The sequence below is a fragment of the Salvia hispanica genome, chromosome 1 (assembly GCF_029641045.1).
Source record: "Salvia hispanica isolate PSC_SH4W2 chromosome 1, Shi_PSC_v1, whole genome shotgun sequence".
Lineage (NCBI taxonomy): Eukaryota > Viridiplantae > Streptophyta > Magnoliopsida > Lamiales > Lamiaceae > Salvia > Salvia hispanica.
The window spans coordinates 64,573,748-64,595,953 of NC_142692.1; the positions used below are offsets into that span (position 1 = coordinate 64,573,748).

Below are 22,206 nucleotides of genomic sequence, written 5' to 3' on the forward strand. Positions count from 1 at the left end.
TAAATATGGTATGAGTGACGTGTGCATGTTTTTCAGTTGTAACTCTAAGGGGCCGTTTGACACCATACAAAGGCGTGCGCTACCATCTAAAAGAATGGGGCGTCGGGAGACGGGCCCCACAAAATCCAGAAGAGTTGTTTAACTTAAGACACACGAAAGCAAGGAATGTGATCGAACGATCATTTGCTGAGTTGAAGATGCGATGGGGAATACTCAGATCGGCAAGTTTCTATCCAATAGATGTGCAAACTGGACTAATTATCACTTGTTTCATGCTACATAACTACATAAGGAGTCAAATGGCTAATGATTCGGTCAAGGCGGAGTTGGATAATGAGGCTGACATGACGATGAAAGCGACATTGAGCCAGCAGCCGGGGGGGCATATTAGCAGCGTCGAACCATCTGCATCGTGGACGAAGAAACGCGATGATTTGGCCAGGGCAATGTGGGCAGAACGACACCATAAGTAACTTAGATTGTGCAGACGTTTCCTTTCGAACCTATTCTAATTTTCAGTAAAATCAGACATTATTCAGTTGATTGTAGACTAATTTTCATGAAATTGACATGTTTGGATATAAAAGATGACTGCTTTATTCTAGTTTTCCAATAGTGGATTTTCGCATTAGCACCAAATTCGTCACGATATGCAACAAACATAATTACTACTGATCCAATATACTAATGGCAACAATATTGGCAAACACAGCGATACTGATTTCCATTAAAGGCCGGTGATACATGGAGCAAAACGATCACTAGCCATACAACCGATCGAGTACTACTATCAAACATCTAAAACCAAGATGAAAGGGAAAATTGGGTGAATTAATGTCACCTATTACCGAGCTCCGAAAAAGAAACGCAAATTACTACTACTAGCTGCTGCCTACGTGTCGCTGACCCTTGTACCTCCTACGGACGATCAAACCATACAAAGAATTGGACTTCGTTACGGTCTATGAGCTTGAAATGGCATCGAACACCGGCCACCAGATTGTTGCCATACTTGAACAGATACCATCCTCTCTTCACCCAAATCTTGTGATCGTTGTAATCGAGGACGATGTACCATGTGTCTCCGTTCACATTGAAGTACACGGGGTCCTGTAGTGCATTCATCCGGTGGCGACGCCAAAAAGCAAGTGGTATCCCCAATGAACGATTTATATTCGAGCGGTCAAGGGTGACCACGAAAGTTGGGCAGCCATCGTCACCCACACCACCGTGTTCGGGAGCATAGCCATCTTCATCCGAGGACTCCACTTCGGCCTCTGAAGGCTCGTAATCGTCTGACGTATCAACATCCGGCACGCTGCTGTGGTCGGAGTCACACTCTAGGACATCTGCTCATTTGTTACATATGAAAATAAAGTCTTTATTAATCAAAAAGGCTACACGCCTGCGATGAATTTGAATTACAACATACCCCTTCGACGTTGAACCGATATGCATACATTGTACATCACTCAGCCGGGGGTTATACCGCTTCACATGGAACGTACCAACGTCGACCAAAGTGAATGTTAGAATATCATCGTGGACGATGTTGTTAATGATTCGGAATTCGGGCCAACCGGCATGGAAATGGCAGCCACTCACAATCTTGAGTAGGCGCACAGGCCAACTCCTTCTCCGTTCTCTCACGAGTCGGCAGTCGAAGGGGAGATCCGCCCCATGTAGCGCAACAAACTTCGGTGGTAGTCTCTGCAAGATTGAATATGTGTTATATATACATCCCAAACCAATCTGAACTTTAATCTAATCCTTACCAACTAGTTCGAACTCTCATCCACGTTGAACTTCTTCATGAAAGAAGGGAGTCTAAAACAGTCCATAGCTCTGTTGTAGCCAATCCTACAAATGCTTCGTGTTTTGATAGTTGATTTGTGGTGGGCTGATGAGTTGGGAGAATTGGGTATTTAACATAAACAACGCACGAATAAGCTCTGTATCAACGATTAGATTTGAAGTACCAATTCACTGCAATTTCATAAAGAGAACAGAGGGTTGGTTTATGCGTGTGAATGAGGCTGTGGAATTGTAAATTCATACGCCTACCGCCTGCATTTCCGCAGAATCAAATGGCCCATGAATTAAAAGATTGTCAGCTACTTTAGCAGAGTAAAAAATGAGTCTGTGGTATTCACTGAATCAAAGAATCAATATGGATTGGTTCATTGATTATAGTCAAACACTATGCACATAGGATTCCTTTTTTTAAAACTTAGAACAATATGGATTGGCTACTGAATTAATGTTATGAGGGTTTGCAAAGAATTAATTTAAATATCAGGTAGATTAACATAAAGTCACATAGATTCATAAAATAGATGGATGCTTTCATATAAAGTAATAAAAATTGCTCATGTGGGTAATTAGTTACATTATTAAAAATCACACCTAAAACTAAACTAATAACAAATAAGTATACGTCAAGGAGTATCATATATTTATTAAAAACCGACTCTTTCTACAAAACTATCGCTGATTATTGGAGGCAAGTTAACATGTCATATATACAAATAATTAATTTTCCACAGAGGGAGGAATTATGATGATCACAATTGTAAATTGTCTGCATTTATTTTCAAGATTCTGCTAACTTATATAGCATGTATTATTTTACGGCAATATGCTTTGCCTATATGCATGTCGGTGTATGATTGACTGGAAAAATGCCACCGATGAAGCACCAAAGTTAGTATGCAACACGTGCCTCTCATATTAGAAATGTGTGATTTTTAGAAGATGGACACATTCATATCTAACAAAACTAAAGGAGTACTTTGTGTGTGTTTTGTTTTTCTGATAATTAATTGCTGAGTAAATCCTCCCTACCTCGTTGATAATTCATAGTACAGAACGAGGTAGGCGCCGTTTAGGAAGTAGACTAGAGATAGAGCTAAAACATATTAATTGCACAACCATACCCCATAAATGAAACTAGATGTACCGGTGTAGTCCAAACGCATTGTATAAGTGCACACAACCCCCAACAAAGGCATTATGCAAAACAATTAACCTGTTGTGGAGATGGATTTTGAAGTTCCTCAACAAGATATGTTCTTCTACCGAGGTAAGTGGACGCGAGAAATGGATGTCATGCTTCTTTCAACGTTGATATCTCTGAGGAGGGATCGTACACGGGAGAATGGAAATGTTCCCGATGATGTGCTGCGCAGCTTATGTTCGATCATGAAACCACCTTTTGGTGCCGACCTCACTTCCGAAGAAATTTCGATCTGTGTTCAACTACTGCGGGCCCGACACAAACGGTTTAAGAAACTTATTCAAACTAAATGAGTGCAGTGGAATATGGAAGCCCGGGTGGTGACTGCCGAACCGTCGACTTGGAAGCTTATTTTCAAGGTGTGTACCTTTCCATTGTTCTATTTTTATGGCAAAACTCATTTAAATATGGAAGTACTCACATAATGATGTTCTATGTATGCAAAATCTAAGAGGGACGCATCTGCCGCCGCATATTTCTATAGTGACGAGCCGAAATTCAACCTTCTTGCGTGCTACTTTGGCTTAAATGACGTTAAGGTTGAGAGCCCTAATGAAGTGATTACTATCTCTGACGACACAGAGGTCATCGTCATATCCGACTCCGTAATCTCAGCCGCGCCCTTACCTGGAAAATCGTACTCCCTCCGTCCCATAAAAGTTGAGTCACAACTTTTGGGCACAGAGGTTAAGAAAGAAGAGATTAGTGTTTTAAGTGGGTTGCTAATTAAGTGGATAGTGGATGAAGTGATTTGACTAGTAGTAATATTGTAATATTATTCTGAAGTGGAGTAGTAGGATTACTTTTTATTTCTATATGAAATTCAAATCTAAATTTGTTTTTATTTTAATTAGTTTATGAATTGAATTTCACTTTATAATTTCAAAAATATTTTAATTTAATTTTATACTCCTAATTTAGTCCAGTTTATATACGTGTCCTGGAATTCAAAACAAAATTCCCAAATAAACAAACATTTTATTGAACAGAATAAACAAACATTTCCTTGAATAGAATAAACAAACATTTCATTCATTACTGTATGTAACCTGCGAATACATTTAACATAGCATTTCAAAAATTTAAACTGCCGCCAACGGAGAAAACAAAAATTCAGAAATATGGCGCCTACAAGTTTTTCACAGACTTCAATAAGTTTTTCACAGACTTCAATATATATCTTCACAACTTCATTTCTGCAATTTCATTTCAACATTCGTCACTTCATTACAGAATTTGCAGAATGGGTCACACGGAGTATTCCACATAAACGAAGAACTTGGTCGTCCAATTCATCCTCGGAAAGTGCGTGAACGGAAAACCCCCTCGTGGCACCATCAAGGAAGCTCAGCAAAAGTTCGGTATGTCAAGACAAACTATCTCAAGATATTGGAATGCTGCAAAACAACAACAAGACAAAGGTAAAGCAATACAATTAGTGAATAGGAAGAAGACCACACATGCAAAAAGAATTCACTTTGATATAACCTTGATGAAAAGTCTGCATTATTCGAAAAAATCCAACATTAGAAGTTTAGCGATTGGATTAGGATGCAGTAAATCGACAGTATGGAGGTGAGTGGGCGCTGGGCTGATTAGGTCACATACTTCAGCAATATGTCCTGACTTAACAGCCCCAAACAAGCTTTTAAGATTGACATTTACACTAGAAGCCATAGAACTTGACAGAATGTTAAACAAGATCTTGTTTAGGAACATGCACAATACTGTCCACATAGACGAGAAGTGGTTCTACATCACTAAAGGATCCCAACGATACTATTTGGCACCGGAAGAGGATGAACCACATCGCACTTGTAGAAACAAAAATTACATCTCGAAGATCATGTTTATGTGCGCTGTTACCTGATCACTGTTCAGACAATGGAGAGGTTCTATTTGATGGAAAAATAGGCATTTTCCCATTCACGGAACAAGTTCCAGCAAAAAGAAACAACAAAAACAGATGTGCAGGTACTTTAGAGACTAAGCCTATTGCAAGCATCACCAAAGAGGTCACTAAGCAATGCATAATAAATAAGGTAATGTATGAATTCTATATCTCTTTCTATATACGCATTTTATACATGCACAATCTGTTGCATTTCAGTGCATCAATTATTTGATGATACAATGAAAATCTTTGCATATTTGTGCAATAAAGACATACATATATGCATTTCATATAATTGTGGAATAAATGTTTTGATGCATGCGTTCATTGTTTATGGATTCAGGTCATCCCAACTATAATGGAGAAATGGCCTGAAGGCAAAAGTAAGTTTATCACTATTCAACAAGACAATGCAAAACCACACATAGCAAATCATGACCCAGATTTTAGGGCTGCTGCCACTCAAAATGGTTTCAATATACAACTAGTGCAGCAACCCCCAAACTCGCCCGATACTGACGTTAATGATTTGGGTTGGTTTAGAGCAATACAATCATTGCAATTGCAGACTGCATGCAACACCATAGATGATTTAGTTAAGGCAGTGGAGAAGTCTTTCCATGACTTATGCCCTGTGACTCTAGACAATGTATTCCTATCATTGCAAAGTTGTATGCTAGAGATAATGAGGCTGAAGGGCCAGAATTGCTACAAAATTCCACACATGGGGAAAGCATCATTAAGGAGAAGTGGACAACTTCCTGAGAACTTACAAGTTCCACTAGAGTTGTTCAATGAATGCATTTCTTATCTCCGAGCAGAGGATAGCATTGAAGGATTGGAGTATCAGGGCTATAGGTATGTGAAGACAAAGGTTGCTGACTGTGAAGATTGGTGCATCTATGTTTTGGTATAAATGTTGTTTTTGTCAATGGATTTTATAATGCATAAGATACTGCATTAACAGTTTTTTGTCAATGGTTTGGTAGTGCTAAAGCTTAAGTAGAATGTGTTTTTGTAAATGGATTTTCTAATGAATAGGATAATGCATAATCAGTTTTTGTCAATGATTTTGTAGGGCAGAAGTTGATGCATGATGTGTTTTTGTAAATGAATTCATTGTTGCACACACACCATATAAACCAATGCACACACAAGCCAAATAACCACAACAAACAAGAACACATTAATCTGTGCAGCCCCAACAACCACAACATAATAATTCATCCAACACACCACAACAACAGCAACAAACTAATCTATTCAACTCCAACAGCGTATTAATTCTTCAACACACCACAAGAACAAATTAATGAAAAATCTACCTCACCAAGGAAGATTGTCAAGGCTCGTTAGATGGTGGATTTCCTGGATGGTATCTTGTATAGTCACTACCAAACAAAGCTGCACAATGTTCCTCAGCCTCTGCTACTGCCCTATCCCAACTTTCACCTTCCATAGGCCATGGGTGAGGAGGGAGTTCATCGAAGTAAGAATCATCCATGCTTATGCTCTCTGATCTGCGCTCTCTCTTTTTGTTGGCTGAATCATCGTAAGTGCCCAAATCCATGTGACATTTGTCGATCCAGCCACCGAAAAGCTCAAATTCAGGTGGGGGTGGTGTCGCGGTGGGGTGGGGGGGGGGGGGGGGCAGCGAGGTTGAACCCAGCTATCATCATTTCGATTGTTCTCTGTCACAATACAGAGATGATCGAGAGAAACTAAGGCAGCTGGAGACGATGGGCGTTGCACCGTGAGGGGGCGGCGAGGATTCACCCAACCCTCTGCATTTGGGTTACAATCGCTTGCGGTACAGGGGGAATTTCGAGAAATTGAGGCTGGAGACGATGGGCCAATGTTTCCAACGAGCTCACCGAGACGAGGGCGTTGCACCGTGAGGGGGCGGCGAGGATTCACCCAACCCTCTGCATTTGGGTTGCAATCGTCCGTGGCGCAGAGAGGGTGGAGAGAAACTGAGGTTGGGGATGATGGGCCAACATTGCCAGCGAGCTCACCGCGACGAGGGTGTTGCACCGTGAGGGGGCGGCGAGGATTCACCCAACCCTCTGCATTTGGGTTACAATCGTCCATGGTACAATTGAAATCGAGAGAGATAGGGCGGCTAGAGATGATGGGCTAACGCCGCCAACGTTCCCACAATGACGACGAAGCAATTAAGGGGATGAAGAGAAAGATTTAGGGGAAGAGAAGGAAGGGTCGGCGAAGAGAAGAAGTTAATTGTGAATCTAGGGTTTTTCAAAATAGAGAGAGAGTTGTTGAGATGAGAGAGAGAGGGACGGATGGAATGAATTTGCTAGTTGGGGACCCGGGGTGGGTGAATTTTTATTTTTATTTTTATCTGAAAATTTTAAGACTAATTAGATTTTAATTGTAATAAGGGCATCATTAATTAAGGTGTTTAAAATCCCTAATTTTTACCCAAAATGGAAATGTATCAACTTTCTTGGGACAACTCAAAGAGGAAAGTGACTCAACTTTTATGGGACGGAGGGAGTATGAGTCACCGGCTGACTCTGAGGAAGTAACGTCGCCGATGCTCGGCCCATCAGCTAGGGTTCGTCGGAAGCTTTTTGATGTTGACCTTACATGCTTTCCCGACATATCCAAGCCGAGTTCTGCCTCTCAGGCTAACGGTTGGGGGACGGTGATTTTATCATCGCCTAAAGGCTCCTCTTGTGCTTCTTGGAGTCCCGTTCCAAACGCGCAATAAAGATTCTCGGAGAGTTGACCTTTATGGACACTTGTAGTCGTTTTATTATGGTTTCTTATGTGCATGGTGGTATGTTGGTACTGAGATAATTTGTTTGTGGACTAGTGTATCCTTAAATTTTTAAGTCGTGTGTTGTTGATGTAAGCATCAGTTAATGTAATGGGGTTCTGTGGTCTCATTTAGTAAAAATGTTGTATAATTTGGGGTGTCAATTGAGCCTACGACGTAAGTATTATCTATATGTTATCGACGGGTCAAATCCAGCAACATTTTTTGGAAGAAATTCATACTCGGATCTGATGAGCATACAATTGTTCATGGAATCTACAAAAAACACAATTTGCGGCGAATCATATACTATAGTCGGATGTACTAACAACCACAACTTGGGGAGTTTCAACATGAGAATTAAGGTGTCCCAATTCACCAACAAATACAGAGCTATGCCATTAAAAGTCTAACAAACATTCATATAGTAGTACTATTATGCCTTAGATAATTTAAAGCTTCCCATCAGTCTCAAGGAGATCAAACACAAAAGCCGCCCGAGCAGTCTCCGGCAATCCACGGAAGAGGTCCAAGAGTTCAGGTTCCTTCACAAGCTTCTTCGATACATAAAACTGTAGCTTCAAAGATAGGCCTGGAATTCCTTTTAGCTGCTCAAACACCTCTGTTCTTTTGGTACTAAGATCGAACTCGTACCCAATCCTTGAAGATATCTCTTTTAGGCGCTCGTTTGTGTCGGTGTGTATCTGACCCATTAGAGATATGACTCCGTCCATCTTGTCTTCTATTTTGCGCTTCTTCGCATCCTTTTTGGGCAATTTCGTAGCAGCACCTGAACCAGTACCGGATCCAGTACCTGTTGTACCTCCTATGCTCCCCTCTGGCCCGACTCCTGCACCAATACCTGCGCCCGCTAAACCCCCCATCGGTAACAGACTGACTCTCATCGATCATCTCGGGTAAAACTCCTTCTGGGAAAACTTCATCAAAACAGCTCCTCCAAGTCATGGGGTGTGATTGACTATCGTCGGCAGGTACCTCCTCTCTATGTCTATATATTTGTCCGACAGCAGCCCCAACATCAACTCTCCTTTCTCCATCAGCCCTATCCTTTCCAAAAACCTCCATCCAGTCTTCAAATTGAGGCCAAGATTTGTTACGCATATATTTCGCATGCCTGTATTTCTGCACAACAAAATCCTCAAGTATGTTTGTTATAATGTATGTAGGAAGAAGCACTGTGCATGTTGTAATTATGTATACTTCAATGAGGCAGTGATTAATTTCAAAGAATATAGTGTAGTAATGACGATATAGGGACTATTTTAATCAGTAGGATGAATGTATACATCTACTAAAGCGTAATGATATGTGTGCAATAACGAACCTTCACAAACTGATGCCACTGCTCATCATCACACTCTATTTTATAAGTGTCATCCGAATTGAATCCAATACCGCTAAGATTCAGCATCATCTTGAGGGAATTGTATTGCCTCTTCCAAGTTGTTATCTTCGAATATATGTGCAGGTGTGGCATGATGTCCGTATTAGGAAATTCACGCTTGATCGCCTCCCTCGCCCGCATTAGGTAATCAGTACGGAAACCATTGTCGGCTTTCCACCCATTCGCCGTCAAATTCTTCAACGTGGCCATAAGGATCTCTTCCTCACGAACGGACCAGACGCGCCTTGACCTATCCCATTTCACATTTTTTTCGATGCCAAGTCGCTACTACCTATCAAGGGGACAATCCAAACATTGCAATATCAAATGAGATTGAAAGTAAGTAGCTGCAGCTTCAAAATTTGGGAATCGATACACATGTGATATCCATATGTGGGGATGCCATAACAAGCAAGATATGTGAGATATGTCTACTGCAATGGTACCAAACAATTTTACAACTCAGAATACACATTTGAATCATTAATCACACCACATAAACATGTTAATTAGACACTTATCACCACATATTCAAGTTCTGACAGCCCTAAAAGATGTGGAAAATGTCCGTTGATGTTAAAGTATGCTATGAAATGTGCGTATGCAAAATATAACAAACAATACCGTAAATCCTTTTTTTCAAATAAACAAAAAGCATAATTACAAGCACCCATCGGAATAAACATAATTTATGGAGCAAAACATATCACAGATGCGACGCACAACGGCTGAACTTCTAACCTCAATAAATCGGGCAAGGATACTTCGGAACCATGTGAATAAATCTTCGAAAACTAACCCAACATCCGTTCTGAACAAATACATCTTCCAATCACCAAAAACACAATAACAATTTCAGAAAACTTACCTCCTGTCGCGATATGTCAACGCGAATTCGTGATAAAGTCTTCAATCACACTATTTAAATTCCATGGGCATCACCAACGAAAAGAATTAGTTTAGGCGCGCGTTTTATGTTTGGGCGCCACACTCTAAATTTCGCCCCAAAATAACTTGGGGTTTCCAGGGATAAAGTTGGCAGTACAAAAAATTGATGAGGACAAAACTAACATTGCACCTTGCTATCTGTAGTTTATGTGAGCCAAACAAAAATCATATAACTCAAATTAACAACGTTATTATGGTAGCCAAAGCTCAATGTGATATATGTCTATATCCACAATATCAAGGAAATCCATATACAACAACCTTATCACAGTTAGCATCAAGGCAATCAAAAGGGGCCTAATTACATAATTTCGAGTTTCCATTCCAACTTTTGTAGAAACATAATTTGTGTACTTCCTTCCAGTTTAATCAATGTCATATTTCTCTCTAACATTTTGATTTCGATTGTTAGAACTACAATTTCTACTTTCAGTTATGCAAAAGGCAGCACACTTATGCATACATGATGCATAGATTTTATTGGTTATTATTAAACAACAAAATTACAAAAAGAAAATCAATCTATTTCCATCCTACTTTTCAATATAATTAGGAAATACTCAGATTCTCTCACAAGCCATAAGTCAAAACTCATTCCTTACTATATGCGCCTCAATTTTGGAATTTATGAGAAAATTTTGAATAAATAAAAATTTATTTATTTAGACACCAATTTTATGATTATAAAAAACTCAAAATGACTAATGAATGAACGATAAATTTATAGTTGAGCGTATTTTGATACGAGTAAAATAATTAAATAGTATTTAAATTAGAGTGTCCAGCTCCTTGATCGGGGCCCACTTATGCGTATTCAAATTTGCAATCGGCTTCTCGGAAAAGCCTAAACACTTCCCCAAAAAGAAAAATCAAAAGAAAAAGAAATTGAGGGGAATACAAGTCTCACCGTAATTTGTAAATCCAAACATCAATTTTTATTATTAGAAAAAGAAAAGTGTTGAGTTGAGCTGAATTGGAAGAAATTGGGAAGGGGATATGGCGAATTTGTACGTTCGGGCTGCGCCGACGACGGATCTGAACCGGAACACGGAATGGTTTACCTACCCCGGCGTCTGGAGCACCTACATCCTTATACTCTTCTTCTCATGGCTCATGGTCCTCTCTGTCTTCGCTTGCTCTCCCGGCATGGCGTGGACCGTCGTTCATCTCTCTCATTTCCTCGTATGCCTCCTTCCTCCTCATGCATATGTCGTGATTCCGTTTTTTTACTAGATTTATTGCTAGGATTTTCTGATCATCGATTCTGAGTGTTACCGCTTCCTCATGGAATTTGAATTTTGTTTCTGTTTAATATTTTCTAGGAAATTTCTGTTGAATAAGCTTAGATACTGATTCCGAATTTTGATTTATTACGCGGATTAAGCTACGCAATTAGATTTTCTCTCTTTTATGATAAATTGGAGAATTCTAAGATCCTGAAAGCATTGCAGTGATTTGATTTATGCTGCGGATCCAATAATTATCTTCACACAGGATGATGTGGAGTTCTGTTTTTGATTGACTTGTTGTTAATCTTTGTCATGTTAAAACAAGGAGGATTTGATAGTCTTTGGAAAGCCATTGGAAGAGTGCATTATGAGGAATTCCTTATCTTGAGTATGGGGGAATTGATATTCTGATTGTTCATATGCCTATTTAATTATAGTTACATGTCGTTTTAATAGAAGATACTATGTTGAATCGATCACCAACTCTTGGTAGCTCTCTCAGTGTCAACAATAATGCCACGTTTAGTGATTCTCCACTAAAGTTTTCCAACTTGAGTAATACTTCTTATATACATGCTCAACTTCTCTTTGCTTACAAAAACTCCCCCAACCCCTTCATTTTTGCGTGGAAACCAAATCAAAACTTTACATTTGGTACTGAAATCTCATTTGCATTAATATAAGAGTTCAATAATCAACATATACCTATCTAAATTCTTCTAGGTACTGAGGCGTTCACGCATTTCATTCTTTAATTTGTAATGTTATAACTTCCAGGGATATTTTTTATTGTTTGTCGGCTAAAAGTTGAAATAAAGTCAATCCAATGTTGTTTCTGACTGTTAAAGAGCTTTGTAGTGATGTCCATTTTCTGTTAAAGGCAGATGTGCTAATTGTATGCATGAAGTATCTGGATAGCTTATTGTATCAGTTTCTGATGGGAAATGTACCATTAATTGGTTGAGTATTCCATCATTCCACGATTGAGCCTTGTTGATGCTGTTTGTTTAGCTGCTACAACTTTACCATGGAAAGGATATTTGCATTTATTTGATGTCACAAATTTTCATATTCTTATCTTCTGAGATCTTTTTCAGGTCACATATCACTTTTTTCACTGGAAGAAGGGGACTCCATTTGCAGAAGATCAGGGTATCTACAATAGGTTGACTTGGTGGGAGCAAATAGACAGTGGCAAACAACTTACTCGTAATAGGAAGTTCTTAACAGTCGTTCCTGTAGTTTTGTAAGTTTTCATATCACTTTCTATTCTTCCCCTTACATTTTGGTCTTTTGTTACTTGCTATAGTTCATACTGCATTTTTAGTTATATAGGCTTTATTTATACTTTTTGCTTTGTTTCGATTAATGTGAATATGTGAATCCTCTAAGCACATCTTCTCTCAAGCAACAATACTGGTACTTTACTGTATGTTGGTGTCCTTTAAGCTAAACCATTTCTGTCACCTGAGGGATAGAATTGAAGTTTGAGGTTACTAGGTTAAGAATTGGCAGGGGATCTGAACCCTGCTAAAGCACAATATCCTTTATCTTCTGATACAGTGTAAGAAGGGTTATGATTAGATAAGAGTAATTAACAATGATAACTTTTTTTCTGAAGATACGATTGCTATATTTTCCTTTTTCTAAATAACATTTTGATAACACCTCATTCTTAGAAAGGTTGTTCGATTCTCCTCTTCTCTACATTAGCCATAAAAGAGATGTTCAGTTGTATGTTTCCCTTGGGAAAGATTAAATCCATCCTCCTGCCCTCTTCATTTGTGAAGCTAATGTACATGTAAAGCATTCCTTGAGAGTTTCCAAATGTATTGTATGTCATGCAGTCAAAGTGCTTTCATTAGCCATGTGATGTTAATTTTAAGATTTTCTTTGCAGTGGCCTTTAAGGTTAAAAGAGGCTGAGTCACTGAGAATTAAAGTATACATTATAAGATATTTGTTTATGAGAATTATTGTATGAATAGAGTGGCTGGCCAGTCATTAATTAATCTCATAGTAAATCTATTATTCAAATATCATATTTTTCATTGCTGTTTGCATAACAAATTTCTCCTTTTCAAGCTGAATATATATAAGCAGACAGCAGTGCCCATGATATTATTATAATGAATTGGAGTGAAAAGGAGGGAAATGGGGTTGCCCAAATTATTTTTCCCCATCCTAGCTATGGAAAATTATCTACCCTACACAACATGTGGAAAGATTGTTTTCCATCCTTTTTTCTAAGATTAACATGGAACATTAATAGTATGCAGCTGCGTTATCTTGGCTTTTTATTCGTTTTCTTTGCATTATTTTAAAGCACGTTTGGTAATAGAAGTCCTCACAGCAGTTTAGTACTTTCAAATCAATATTCACAATCAGATAACTAACCACTGAACTTAGCCTCCAATGCCTGGAAAGTTTCTGAAGTTAAAGCTGTAAAAGTGAGTTATACTTTAAATTGAGCTGTAAGCAATGTCCCATGATATGGTAAAAGACAGTTTTATCTATCATTCTGTTGAAAGATTGGCTTGTGATTGTTGGAAAAGTATCACAAATCACAATTTAACCTGGCAGCATACCTGGTACATTTCCAATTCCGTAATAGGAATATTGAAAGCATGCAATTTCTGCTGAAGTCAGGAGATACTACATTCTTATGTATTTATATGATTTTCATTTTCTTTTTGGCGTCTTGCATTCGGCCTTTTAGCTCCTACATTGGATCCGACCCCTTTGCGCGACATTTTCGTCTTATCTTTCTGGCGGTACTTTATGTTTTAGGATTTGTTTGACTCGGAAGAGTGCATTTTCTTTTTCTGTTATCGTCTTTACTTATCCTCATTTACAAGAATGCTACCGTGCTCTATATATACTTTCTTCAGGGGATTCTATGCTTGTGCGCATGATGGGACTTAAAATGGGAAAACTTATTACATGAATGATTTCCTTTTTAGCTAGACAAAGAATCATCATGTAGTATATTATGGTGCATTTTTGGGTTGACTCGAAGTCCAAACATATGTCTACATATGGAAGTTTTTTTTTCGTGTATTTGATGGATGCATCCTTTCTTTTATCAGGTACTTGATAGCCTCCCATACAACTGACTATCAACATCCTATGCTCTTCTTCAACACTCTAGCTGTTTTTGTTCTGGTTGTTGCCAAGTTCCCAAACATGCATAAAGTTCGCATCTTTGGAATAAACGCTGATCAATGAACTTGTGTCTATTAAGCATCCATGTGAAGGTTCAGCTTCAAGTCCTACATCTTTATGATTCGGGTTTAGAGATTGCTGAAGTTGTGCAGCTTGGGAACTGAAAAGATGTCGGTTGTTTAGCTATTGGTAAACCCCTCAGAAGCTGGATACTCTCTCTATGGAACTCTTTTATTAAGTACTGTTTGCATTTTGTCACACATTTTTTTTTAACTTTTATATCATAGATGCAGATGCTTGAGTACTATGTTCTGTGGAGACAAAAGGATGACTAGTGCGTTGTTGAGTTGATTGATGTTTCCATTAATTTATGGGTTGGTATTTAGTCGTAGGGGACAAATAGTATTTAGTAATTGTGGTTGTGGAGACTTTGGTTTCCACTTGAGTTTTATGGGGTCCTACTTGTCTCATACAACATTAGTCGTTTTGAAATTGGGCTCTGTATTGGAGGCATGATATACATATATATTTTTAGAATAATCATGGATTATTGATTAGGGAAAGACAATACTTTGCACATAATTATGTGCTTTTTTGGTGATTCAGGATTTGTGGACGCTACTGGTTGATTGTGGACGTGTAGGTACGTCCCTCAACCAGTAGCTTCTCTCCGTTTTTCCTTTCTTTTTTGACATAATAGTCCTGCCAATAGTGACTGGTCTTGTGACTGAGATACGTTTCATATGCGTTTTCCATCGATTCCGTGTCTACCATGTTGTACTGAAAATGGGGTTGAAACTTTTCCAATGCACGTTATTATGTGATGTGCTTGTTGAGTAGAATATTGTGATTTCATTTGATAATGTGGTTGGAGCCAAAAGAGACAATTTGTTGGAGTCTGGAGAAGAGAGAGTAAGTTGAAAGTGAAGACAAGAAATTTGATTCGTATTGAAAATAGGATGTTATGTTTTGATTGAGGAATTTTATGGAAGGAGGCATATGCTGTGTTAGTGACAGCGATGATAGTGCACATGGAGGGTAGTTGCATTGTTGTGAATGTGATATGTCTAGTAGTGGCCGTTATATAGCAGAAACAAGGAACATGCATTCCAACTCGCGAAACGATAAAATAGTACGGACGCTACTCTCTCTCCTTCTCTCTCTATATATGTGAATCTGATTACTAAATTCTACTGTTGGCATTATAAATACACTTTTTATTCACGAAAATTAAGCGTGAAAATGCTAAAATTGTTTATATGGTTATGTATTTTTGTAATTAATACATACGAAAATAAAGGCAAAACATAACTAGAGGCTTTTGTACTAAGTACTCCCTCCGTCCCCGATTAGGAGTCACACTTTGACCGGGCATGGGTTTTAAGAAATGTAAAGAAAAGTTGATTGAAAAAGTTGTAGAATGTGGGATCCATTTTTTATATTGATTTTATAATAAAATGTGAGTGAATTGAGTTAGTGGAATGTGAGACCTACTTATTATTTATGGTAAAAATGAAGTGTGACTTTTAATTGGGAACGGATTGAAATGGAAAAGTGTGACTCTTAATCAGGGACGGAGGGAGTATATTACTATTTCATTAGGTTCTTCTACAAATTCTTTGATTCATTAGATACTTGTACCAATAAATACATATTGTTTCATTAGGTCTTTCTACATTTTTTTCCCCTTAGATCCTTATACTATTACTAATGCAAGATGTTTTAAGAGATTTTGTACTTAATTTGGTTATATTTATTTAACATACTTCAAAATTTAATTAACTTTTCTTATGTTAGTTGATTTTTTTCAAATTATTTATTTTGGAACGAATTCAGCTGCAATATTGATTCAAGAAGCATTGGGAAACAAAAATTTATTAATATTTCATGTCGTTGCAATTGGATTAATTTCAAAATAAATAAGAGAAAAAATTCAATGTAATTATCACAAGAAAGATTTAATTAATTATGAAGTCCGTTAAATAAACATTTAACCAAAAACCCTCTTAAATCAAAAAATGCATTGGTACATGAACCTAATGAACCAAAACATTTATAGAAGGATCTAATGAAATAAAATGTACTCCCTCCGTCCTAAGAAAGATGACCGCTTTCTTGGGCGGTATGGAAATTTGTATAACTTTATTTTGTGGTGAAGTGGAGAGAGTAAAGTAAGTGAAAGAGAATAAAGTAGAGAGAAAGGTGTTTTCATTTTTAGTAATGAGTCATCTTGGTTGAGACAAACTAAAAAGGAAAGTGAGTCATTTTCAGTGGAACGGAGGAAGTACTATTAGTAAAAGGATCTTTAAATGTGTTTTACCCGAAAATAAATGAATAATTTATAATTGACTTGAGTTGAGTCTTCCATCTAATAAAATGGGGTTGAAGTAATCATGGATGTTGATGTTAAAGCAGAATCAATATTGATCTCCTTTTAAAAGAAAAAGAAAATGAAAAGTAAATTTTTGAATGGGAAAATAAATATGGAAACGATGCCAAAATAAACTTCTTCATGGGTTGTGGTGCTACACATTTTTGGGTCGTGATTATGCCCACACCACACAGTGGATTACAGCAAATAACAATATATGAAAATCCATACACCCAATGGTATATAATAGTATATAATAGGATAGTGATAAAATATAAATTGCATCTCTTATGCAAACTCAAAAGTTTTAAACTGTGATTTGGACTGTTAAATTTCAAAATTTGATCTTAACTGATGACAAATAACGTCAATAGAACATATCAATCCAATGTCAATCGATTGACAATGTCACAATAATGACGTTGTCAAATCTTGAAATCTAACTGTCTAAATCTAGTTTGAAGTTTGCGTTGGGTTACGTTCCTAACAATATATTATATTAAATATATTAGGGTGTACTGTGGAATAGATATAAGTGTGGGAGAGGAGATTATTCCTCAGCAGCACAATTGTCTAGGGGAATGTTTGTGGGTCCCATTGAATGACAAAAGTGAGTAGGGTTTTTCAGATCTTTCAACAAGTGATAGGAAAGGTGAACATGGCATGGGGAACTCTTTAAAAGCAACTTGGGAAATTTATCTATTTATTGCCACTACATATATCTATTTATATGTGTGAATGAATTGAATGAGTCTGTATCACAGTTGATGCCTGTTTGGATATCAATACCATTATTAGGTAAATCTCCTTTCCTCTTTTTTCTGAAGATGCAGCAGGTGTGTACAAACTATCTCCTCTAACTAGCTAGACCTAACCACAATAATCAAATATCTTCATGAAAAAAGTGCCCACATATTTGTAAATATTTCTGATTCCAAATCAATAGCATGCATGATATACCAAAATCAGAGAATTGAAGACATTAACAAAAAAGTAAGTGTTTCCAAACAAAGATATAGCAATTCCATTACTAAGCTGAATAATTAAAAAGTTGAGTTATAATTAAGTTACTCCTATTACACAATTATAGAGACAAAGAAAATGAGACTTAATTCTACTTCCATAGTAGCTCTCTCTCCTTGTGTTGATAGAAGAATAAACTAGTAGTGCAGCTGGTTAATTCCATTCAAAAATCAAGGCCAATTGCAATCTCTTCTTCTATTCACTTGCTACTGCAACCTGAAGCCATATCTAAAAACAAGCTTCTAACACCAACATCCTTAATAATAGTAATTATTATTATTATTATTATTATTATTATTATTATTATTATTATTATTATTATTATTATTATTATTATTATTATTATTATTATATAACAACCAAAGATACTACTCCACATAGATATAATTACCTAACGCTGGAACACAATATTTAGGTCAGTTTTTTTCCCAAGCTATCTCCCATCAGTAATTAAAAAATATAGAAAATTAATGGATAAATTTACCATGATCCACCACCATTCCAATATCCATGATCTCCTCCATTGTTGGGAAACAGAAGCTTCCCGCTCGTTTCCGGAAGCCCCTGGAAGCTTCCATAGCCGCTCACAAGCCCTTCCAGCGACGACGAGTACGGATCCGCCAGCAAGGAGAGATGCTGCTGCTGCTGCGGCAGTGAAGATGAGATGATCTCGCTTAGGGCTTTGAAATGGTGGGATTTAGGGTTTTGTGGCGAAGGCACCAAATTAGTGGAAATGGAAGAAGGCTTGTTCTTGCGGGAGCCACCGCCGACAGGGATGTTGCGGAGGGAGCCGCCTTCAGTCCAGTAGCGGCGGCATGTTTTGCAGAAGTATCTGGGCTGAGAGAGGCTGTAGTTGTTGTAGTAGCAGAATTTGGTGTTGGTGGAGTTGCAGCGAGGGCAGTTGAGAGCTCTCTCTTTCTGAGGCCTCATTTTCCTCTCATTTGATCCTGACCACCTCACCTTCTCATTCACCTATCATATTAATCTTTTATCAAAACATGAATTTTCAAAAAATAAGTTTGTGTTTATTATTATACCTGTGGAGGAGGCCATTGAGCAGCGGTTGAATCCATGGAGAGAGAGAGAGAGAGGTGTTTGAAGAAGTAATAAAGCAGTTGCTTTCTTGAAAGTGTGTTTAAAAGCAGGAAAAGGAATGTTTTGAAATGGTTTGAGAAGGGCCCACCTCCCAATTGTGTATCTATAATGTATGCATTCATTCCTCTTTCTCTCTCTACTATGTCATCCTTAGCTTTGTTTAGTGGTCTTTTGCGTAGCTTCATAATTAAGTAATTATACTAATTGAAACTCATAATTGATCATCTTGTAAAAAGAACAGTTTCTTATGACGTATGTTCGTTCATTATGTCGGAATGTATTTACTAATGTTGCATATTTTCATACTTTGGGCTTCTTTTTTTATGAAAAAAAGTTGTGTGATGGAAAAGATTCGACTCGTTATATTATTATAAGTATAAAGGTAGTGCTTTGTTCACTATGCCATAATTAAGGTAACAATTTTGTAAAGTATTAATAGTTGACAGACATTATTATATATGCTTTCCAGTTCATTGACTAATCTATATATCCATGGTACGTATTCCAAGATTTGGGCCTTTTCTAATAAGACCTCAAAAGAGTAATGATAAATGATCAAATTTTGTACAATCAAAAATAAGATTATATTGGTCATTTTGATGTGTTAATTAAATATTAAACTAATAAATATAGTTAGTTAATAAATTAAAAACACTTTATTAGTTTTTGGCATCATTTTCAATTTTTTATTTGTATATTTGAATTATTTCTCTATTATTTTTTAAATTTGAATTAAAGTATGCATTAATTATATTTTATGATTCAAATTTTTTAAAAAAATATACACAAATACCATAATATTATGCACGTTCCCTATACTATATATATGTATCTACACTTTTTAATTAAATACATAAATAAATTATATTTTTTTTAAATAAACTAATTTTTTATTGTACAAAATTTGGTTGCAAAGCTTTATTGAAAAAATTTCCATTAATCCCACGACCTTGTAAATTCAAACACTGATCAACAACATGAGTCATCTCTGTGTATTTTTCTTTATGATTGTCAGGTTGTCCTGTTTGAAATTATGCGTTTTCATTTGCTAATGCTCAATTCAATCACTTTATGTTTCAATTGGTTCGGTAATACTTCTTTCTATTATAAGTGATTTTACCTCTTTATATTAATTTGAGAGTTATTTCGTTTTTAATGACTCTGAGATAACATAAAACAGGGCATTCAGTTTCGATCTCGTCGAGACGAGACGAGACGGCATCGAGACAGCGATGCAGGTTCTGTCTCGTCCCGACGAGATGGGCTGTCTCGACGCGTGACACGTCCCGGCGAGGTCGACCTCGAGCTCGCGAGACACGCGCCCGGCGCCACGTGGCGCGCGCGGGCGGCTGGCGTGACGCCCACTCGCTGACCCGCGAGTGGGCGTCGGAATTATGACGTCATAATTCATTTTTTCTTTAAATCAATTTTTTGAAAAAAAAAAAACGGTAATATAATCGTTCAACGGTCATATTTTAAATTTTTTTTTTATTCTATAAATACTCTTCTCAAATCTCCATTTTACACACAAACACACATCTATTCACTCATCTGTCTTTCTTTCCTCTCCAATCACTTCTATAAAATCATTCTTTTATTTTTTTTCTTCTCCCAAATTTAATCCATTATGGATCCATTTGAGCAAATGCGTCGAATAATGGAAGAATCGCTAAAAGAAGATCGACGTAGGGAGGAGGAAGCCGCCGCAAGGTTGGAACGTGATTACTTCAATCTGAACCCGGTATGGAGAGATATCTACTTCCGTCGTCGTTTCCGTATGTCACGCGCGCTATTTTTGCATATCGCGAATACGTTGGCGGGACGGGAAGAGTACTTCAGAGAAGGGTTCGACGTTGTTGGCCGTCCTAGCCACACGACGCTCCAGAAATGTACTGCGGCGATCCGTCAGCTTGCTACTGGACAAACGGCGGATTCGTTCGACGAATACCTGCACGTCGAAGAATCCACTGGGAGACTTTGTTTGTTGAACTTATGCAAAGGCGTCCGGGCAGCCTTCACCAACGAATTTCTGAAGAAGCCAACCACCGCAGATTGTCAGTTTCTGCTCCGACTTCACGAACAAGTGCACGGATTCCCTGGGATGCTCGGGAGTGTCGATTGCATGCATTGGCAATGGAAGAATTGCCCTGTGGCGTTGAAAGGGTCATACACGAGCGGCCACAAAGGCACCCACCCCACCGTTATACTCGAGGCCGTCGCCGACTATCGGCTATGGATTTGGCATGCGTATTTCGGGTCCCCGGCTCGAACAACGACGTCAACGTGCTCAACAACTCCGACCTCTTCGCTGAAGTTCTGAATGGTAAAGCGCCGGCCATCAACTTCATCGCTAACAATCGCCAGTATAAAATGGGGTATTAAATCCAATTTTGACCAAATTAAATTGTTAAATATGACAAATTACTCCCTAATTTCATCTCCTCCCTCTCTTCTCTCTCACATCATGTTCGCCGCCACCGTCTGCAATTGCCGCCGCCGGCCCGCCGCTGCTTCTTTGTCGCCGCGAGTCCAGTTAGAGCAGTTGCGGTCGGCCACCTTCAGCCCATCTTTCACTCTTCCCCCTCCGATTCTCCCCTTCTCTGTCACACCTCTATCACTCTCTCTCGCTGCTGTTGCCGACATATCGTCGCCACTACAGGCATCGCCGCCACTGCTGTCCGCCAGTTGCGAGGCTGCTGATCGAAGTAGGAGCCATCGCCGTCCAGCCCCGAATTGAGAATCCTCATTGCTGATTTTCGACTCACAGGACTCTCTGCTTTCATTCGGGGCTGGGGCTGGTCTCGATGCACCAGCAGCAGCGAATCGCGAGGCACCAGCAGCCCGATTTCGAGCAGGAGACGACGGGTGCTGGAGCGATGGCGACCAAATCGCCGAGAAAAAGTTGGGTAAGGGGTTATCTGACCAGGAAGGCCAATGTCGACGATGCTGATGGAGTATTTGTAGTCAGCGGCGACTTTGTCTCCGAGAGTGAAGGAAAGGAGAAGGAGAGGGCGACGAATTGGAGTGGTTCGCTGATTTGTGAAGGAGAAGGAGAGGGCGACGAGGAATCAGAATTAGGGAATTAATTAGTGTGTTAAAAATTAAAACTTAAAGTCTAATTTGGTCAAAATTTGTCAAACCCATTGACAGTTATAAAAGTAACGGAACTATTGACGGAGGACCAATTGTGATCCGATTTGAAATGTGCAGGACCAAAAGTCCAAAAGATAAAGTTTAGGACCAAAATAATAAAATGATCATATGTTCAGGACCAGTTATGGC

The 22,206-nt window shown here is 38.3% G+C and overlaps 4 protein-coding genes and 1 pseudogene across 8 annotated transcripts; 2 read left to right on the plus strand and 3 right to left on the minus strand.

Annotated features, from left to right (window-relative positions):
• The first annotated feature begins 4,862 nt into the window (after positions 1 to 4,862).
• Positions 4,863 to 5,826, plus strand: LOC148934391 (uncharacterized). The gene is given in 3 exon segments (XM_089062288.1): positions 4,863 to 4,900; positions 4,902 to 5,058; positions 5,254 to 5,826. Coding segments are annotated over 3 exon segments (768 nt in total).
• Positions 5,827 to 6,252: 426 nt separating this feature from the next.
• Positions 6,253 to 7,001, minus strand: LOC148934392 (uncharacterized; annotated as a pseudogene).
• A 950-nt stretch (positions 7,002 to 7,951) lies between these two features.
• Positions 7,952 to 10,171, minus strand: LOC125217585 (uncharacterized). Of its 3 annotated transcripts, none has more exons than XM_089062369.1 (3): positions 9,035 to 9,379; positions 8,556 to 8,832; positions 7,952 to 8,479 (listed from the first exon to the last, which is right to left on the minus strand). In XM_089062369.1, the coding sequence occupies exons 1-3, from the start codon at positions 9,302 to 9,304 to the stop codon at positions 8,142 to 8,144; spliced, it is 885 nt and encodes a 294-aa protein (XP_088918495.1). In that variant the 5' UTR covers positions 9,305 to 9,379; the 3' UTR covers positions 7,952 to 8,141. The 3 variants fall into 3 exon arrangements, with proteins under 3 accessions (XP_088918495.1, XP_047975062.2, XP_088918494.1); XM_048119105.2 differs by adding an exon at positions 9,963 to 10,171 and having other exon boundaries at positions 8,194 to 8,832; positions 9,035 to 9,386; XM_089062368.1 differs by adding an exon at positions 9,836 to 9,963 and having other exon boundaries at positions 8,194 to 8,832; positions 9,035 to 9,386.
• Positions 10,172 to 10,884: 713 nt separating this feature from the next.
• LOC125218391 (ORMDL family protein) lies at positions 10,885 to 14,886 on the plus strand. The gene is made up of 3 exons (XM_048120048.2): positions 10,885 to 11,224; positions 12,369 to 12,517; positions 14,360 to 14,886. The coding sequence occupies exons 1-3, from the start codon at positions 11,039 to 11,041 to the stop codon at positions 14,496 to 14,498; spliced, it is 474 nt and encodes a 157-aa protein (XP_047976005.1). The 5' UTR covers positions 10,885 to 11,038; the 3' UTR covers positions 14,499 to 14,886.
• A 2,661-nt stretch (positions 14,887 to 17,547) lies between these two features.
• LOC125220052 (dof zinc finger protein DOF1.7-like) lies at positions 17,548 to 19,006 on the minus strand. Of its 3 annotated transcripts, none has more exons than XM_048122170.2 (3): positions 18,867 to 19,006; positions 18,314 to 18,801; positions 17,548 to 17,676 (listed from the first exon to the last, which is right to left on the minus strand). In XM_048122170.2, exons 1-3 carry the CDS (start codon positions 18,900 to 18,902, stop codon positions 17,667 to 17,669), a joined length of 534 nt encoding a protein of 177 aa, XP_047978127.1. In that variant the 5' UTR covers positions 18,903 to 19,006; the 3' UTR covers positions 17,548 to 17,666. The 3 variants fall into 3 exon arrangements, with proteins under 3 accessions (XP_047978127.1, XP_047978126.1, XP_047978128.1); XM_048122169.2 differs by lacking the exon at positions 17,548 to 17,676 and adding an exon at positions 17,807 to 18,045; XM_048122171.2 differs by lacking the exon at positions 17,548 to 17,676 and adding an exon at positions 17,807 to 18,057.
• Positions 19,007 to 22,206: the final 3,200 nt, after the last annotated feature.

What these genes read in the sequence shown, in the direction of transcription:
- LOC125217585 (XM_089062369.1), bottom strand. Translation starts at nt 9,304, where the DNA reads ATGGCCACGTTGAAGAATTTGACGGCGAATGGGTGGAAAGCCGACAAT. An exon ending in AGTGGCATCAGTTTGTGAAG is followed by an intron (nt 8,833 to 9,034) that starts GTTCGTTATTGC and finishes TTTGTTGTGCAG; the next exon opens with AAATACAGGCATGCGAAATA. An exon ending in CGATGGGGGGTTTAGCGGGC is followed by an intron (nt 8,480 to 8,555) that starts GCAGGTATTGGT and finishes GTACTGGTTCAG; the next exon opens with GTGCTGCTACGAAATTGCCC.
- LOC125220052 (XM_048122170.2), bottom strand. Translation starts at nt 18,902, where the DNA reads ATGGATTCAACCGCTGCTCAATGGCCTCCTCCACAG. An exon ending in CTCAATGGCCTCCTCCACAG is followed by an intron (nt 18,802 to 18,866) that starts GTATAATAATAA and finishes TTAATATGATAG; the next exon opens with GTGAATGAGAAGGTGAGGTG.
- LOC125218391 (XM_048120048.2), top strand. Translation starts at nt 11,039, where the DNA reads ATGGCGAATTTGTACGTTCGGGCTGCGCCGACGACGGATCTGAACCGG. An exon ending in TTCATCTCTCTCATTTCCTC is followed by an intron (nt 11,225 to 12,368) that starts GTATGCCTCCTT and finishes GATCTTTTTCAG; the next exon opens with GTCACATATCACTTTTTTCA. An exon ending in ACAGTCGTTCCTGTAGTTTT is followed by an intron (nt 12,518 to 14,359) that starts GTAAGTTTTCAT and finishes TTCTTTTATCAG; the next exon opens with GTACTTGATAGCCTCCCATA.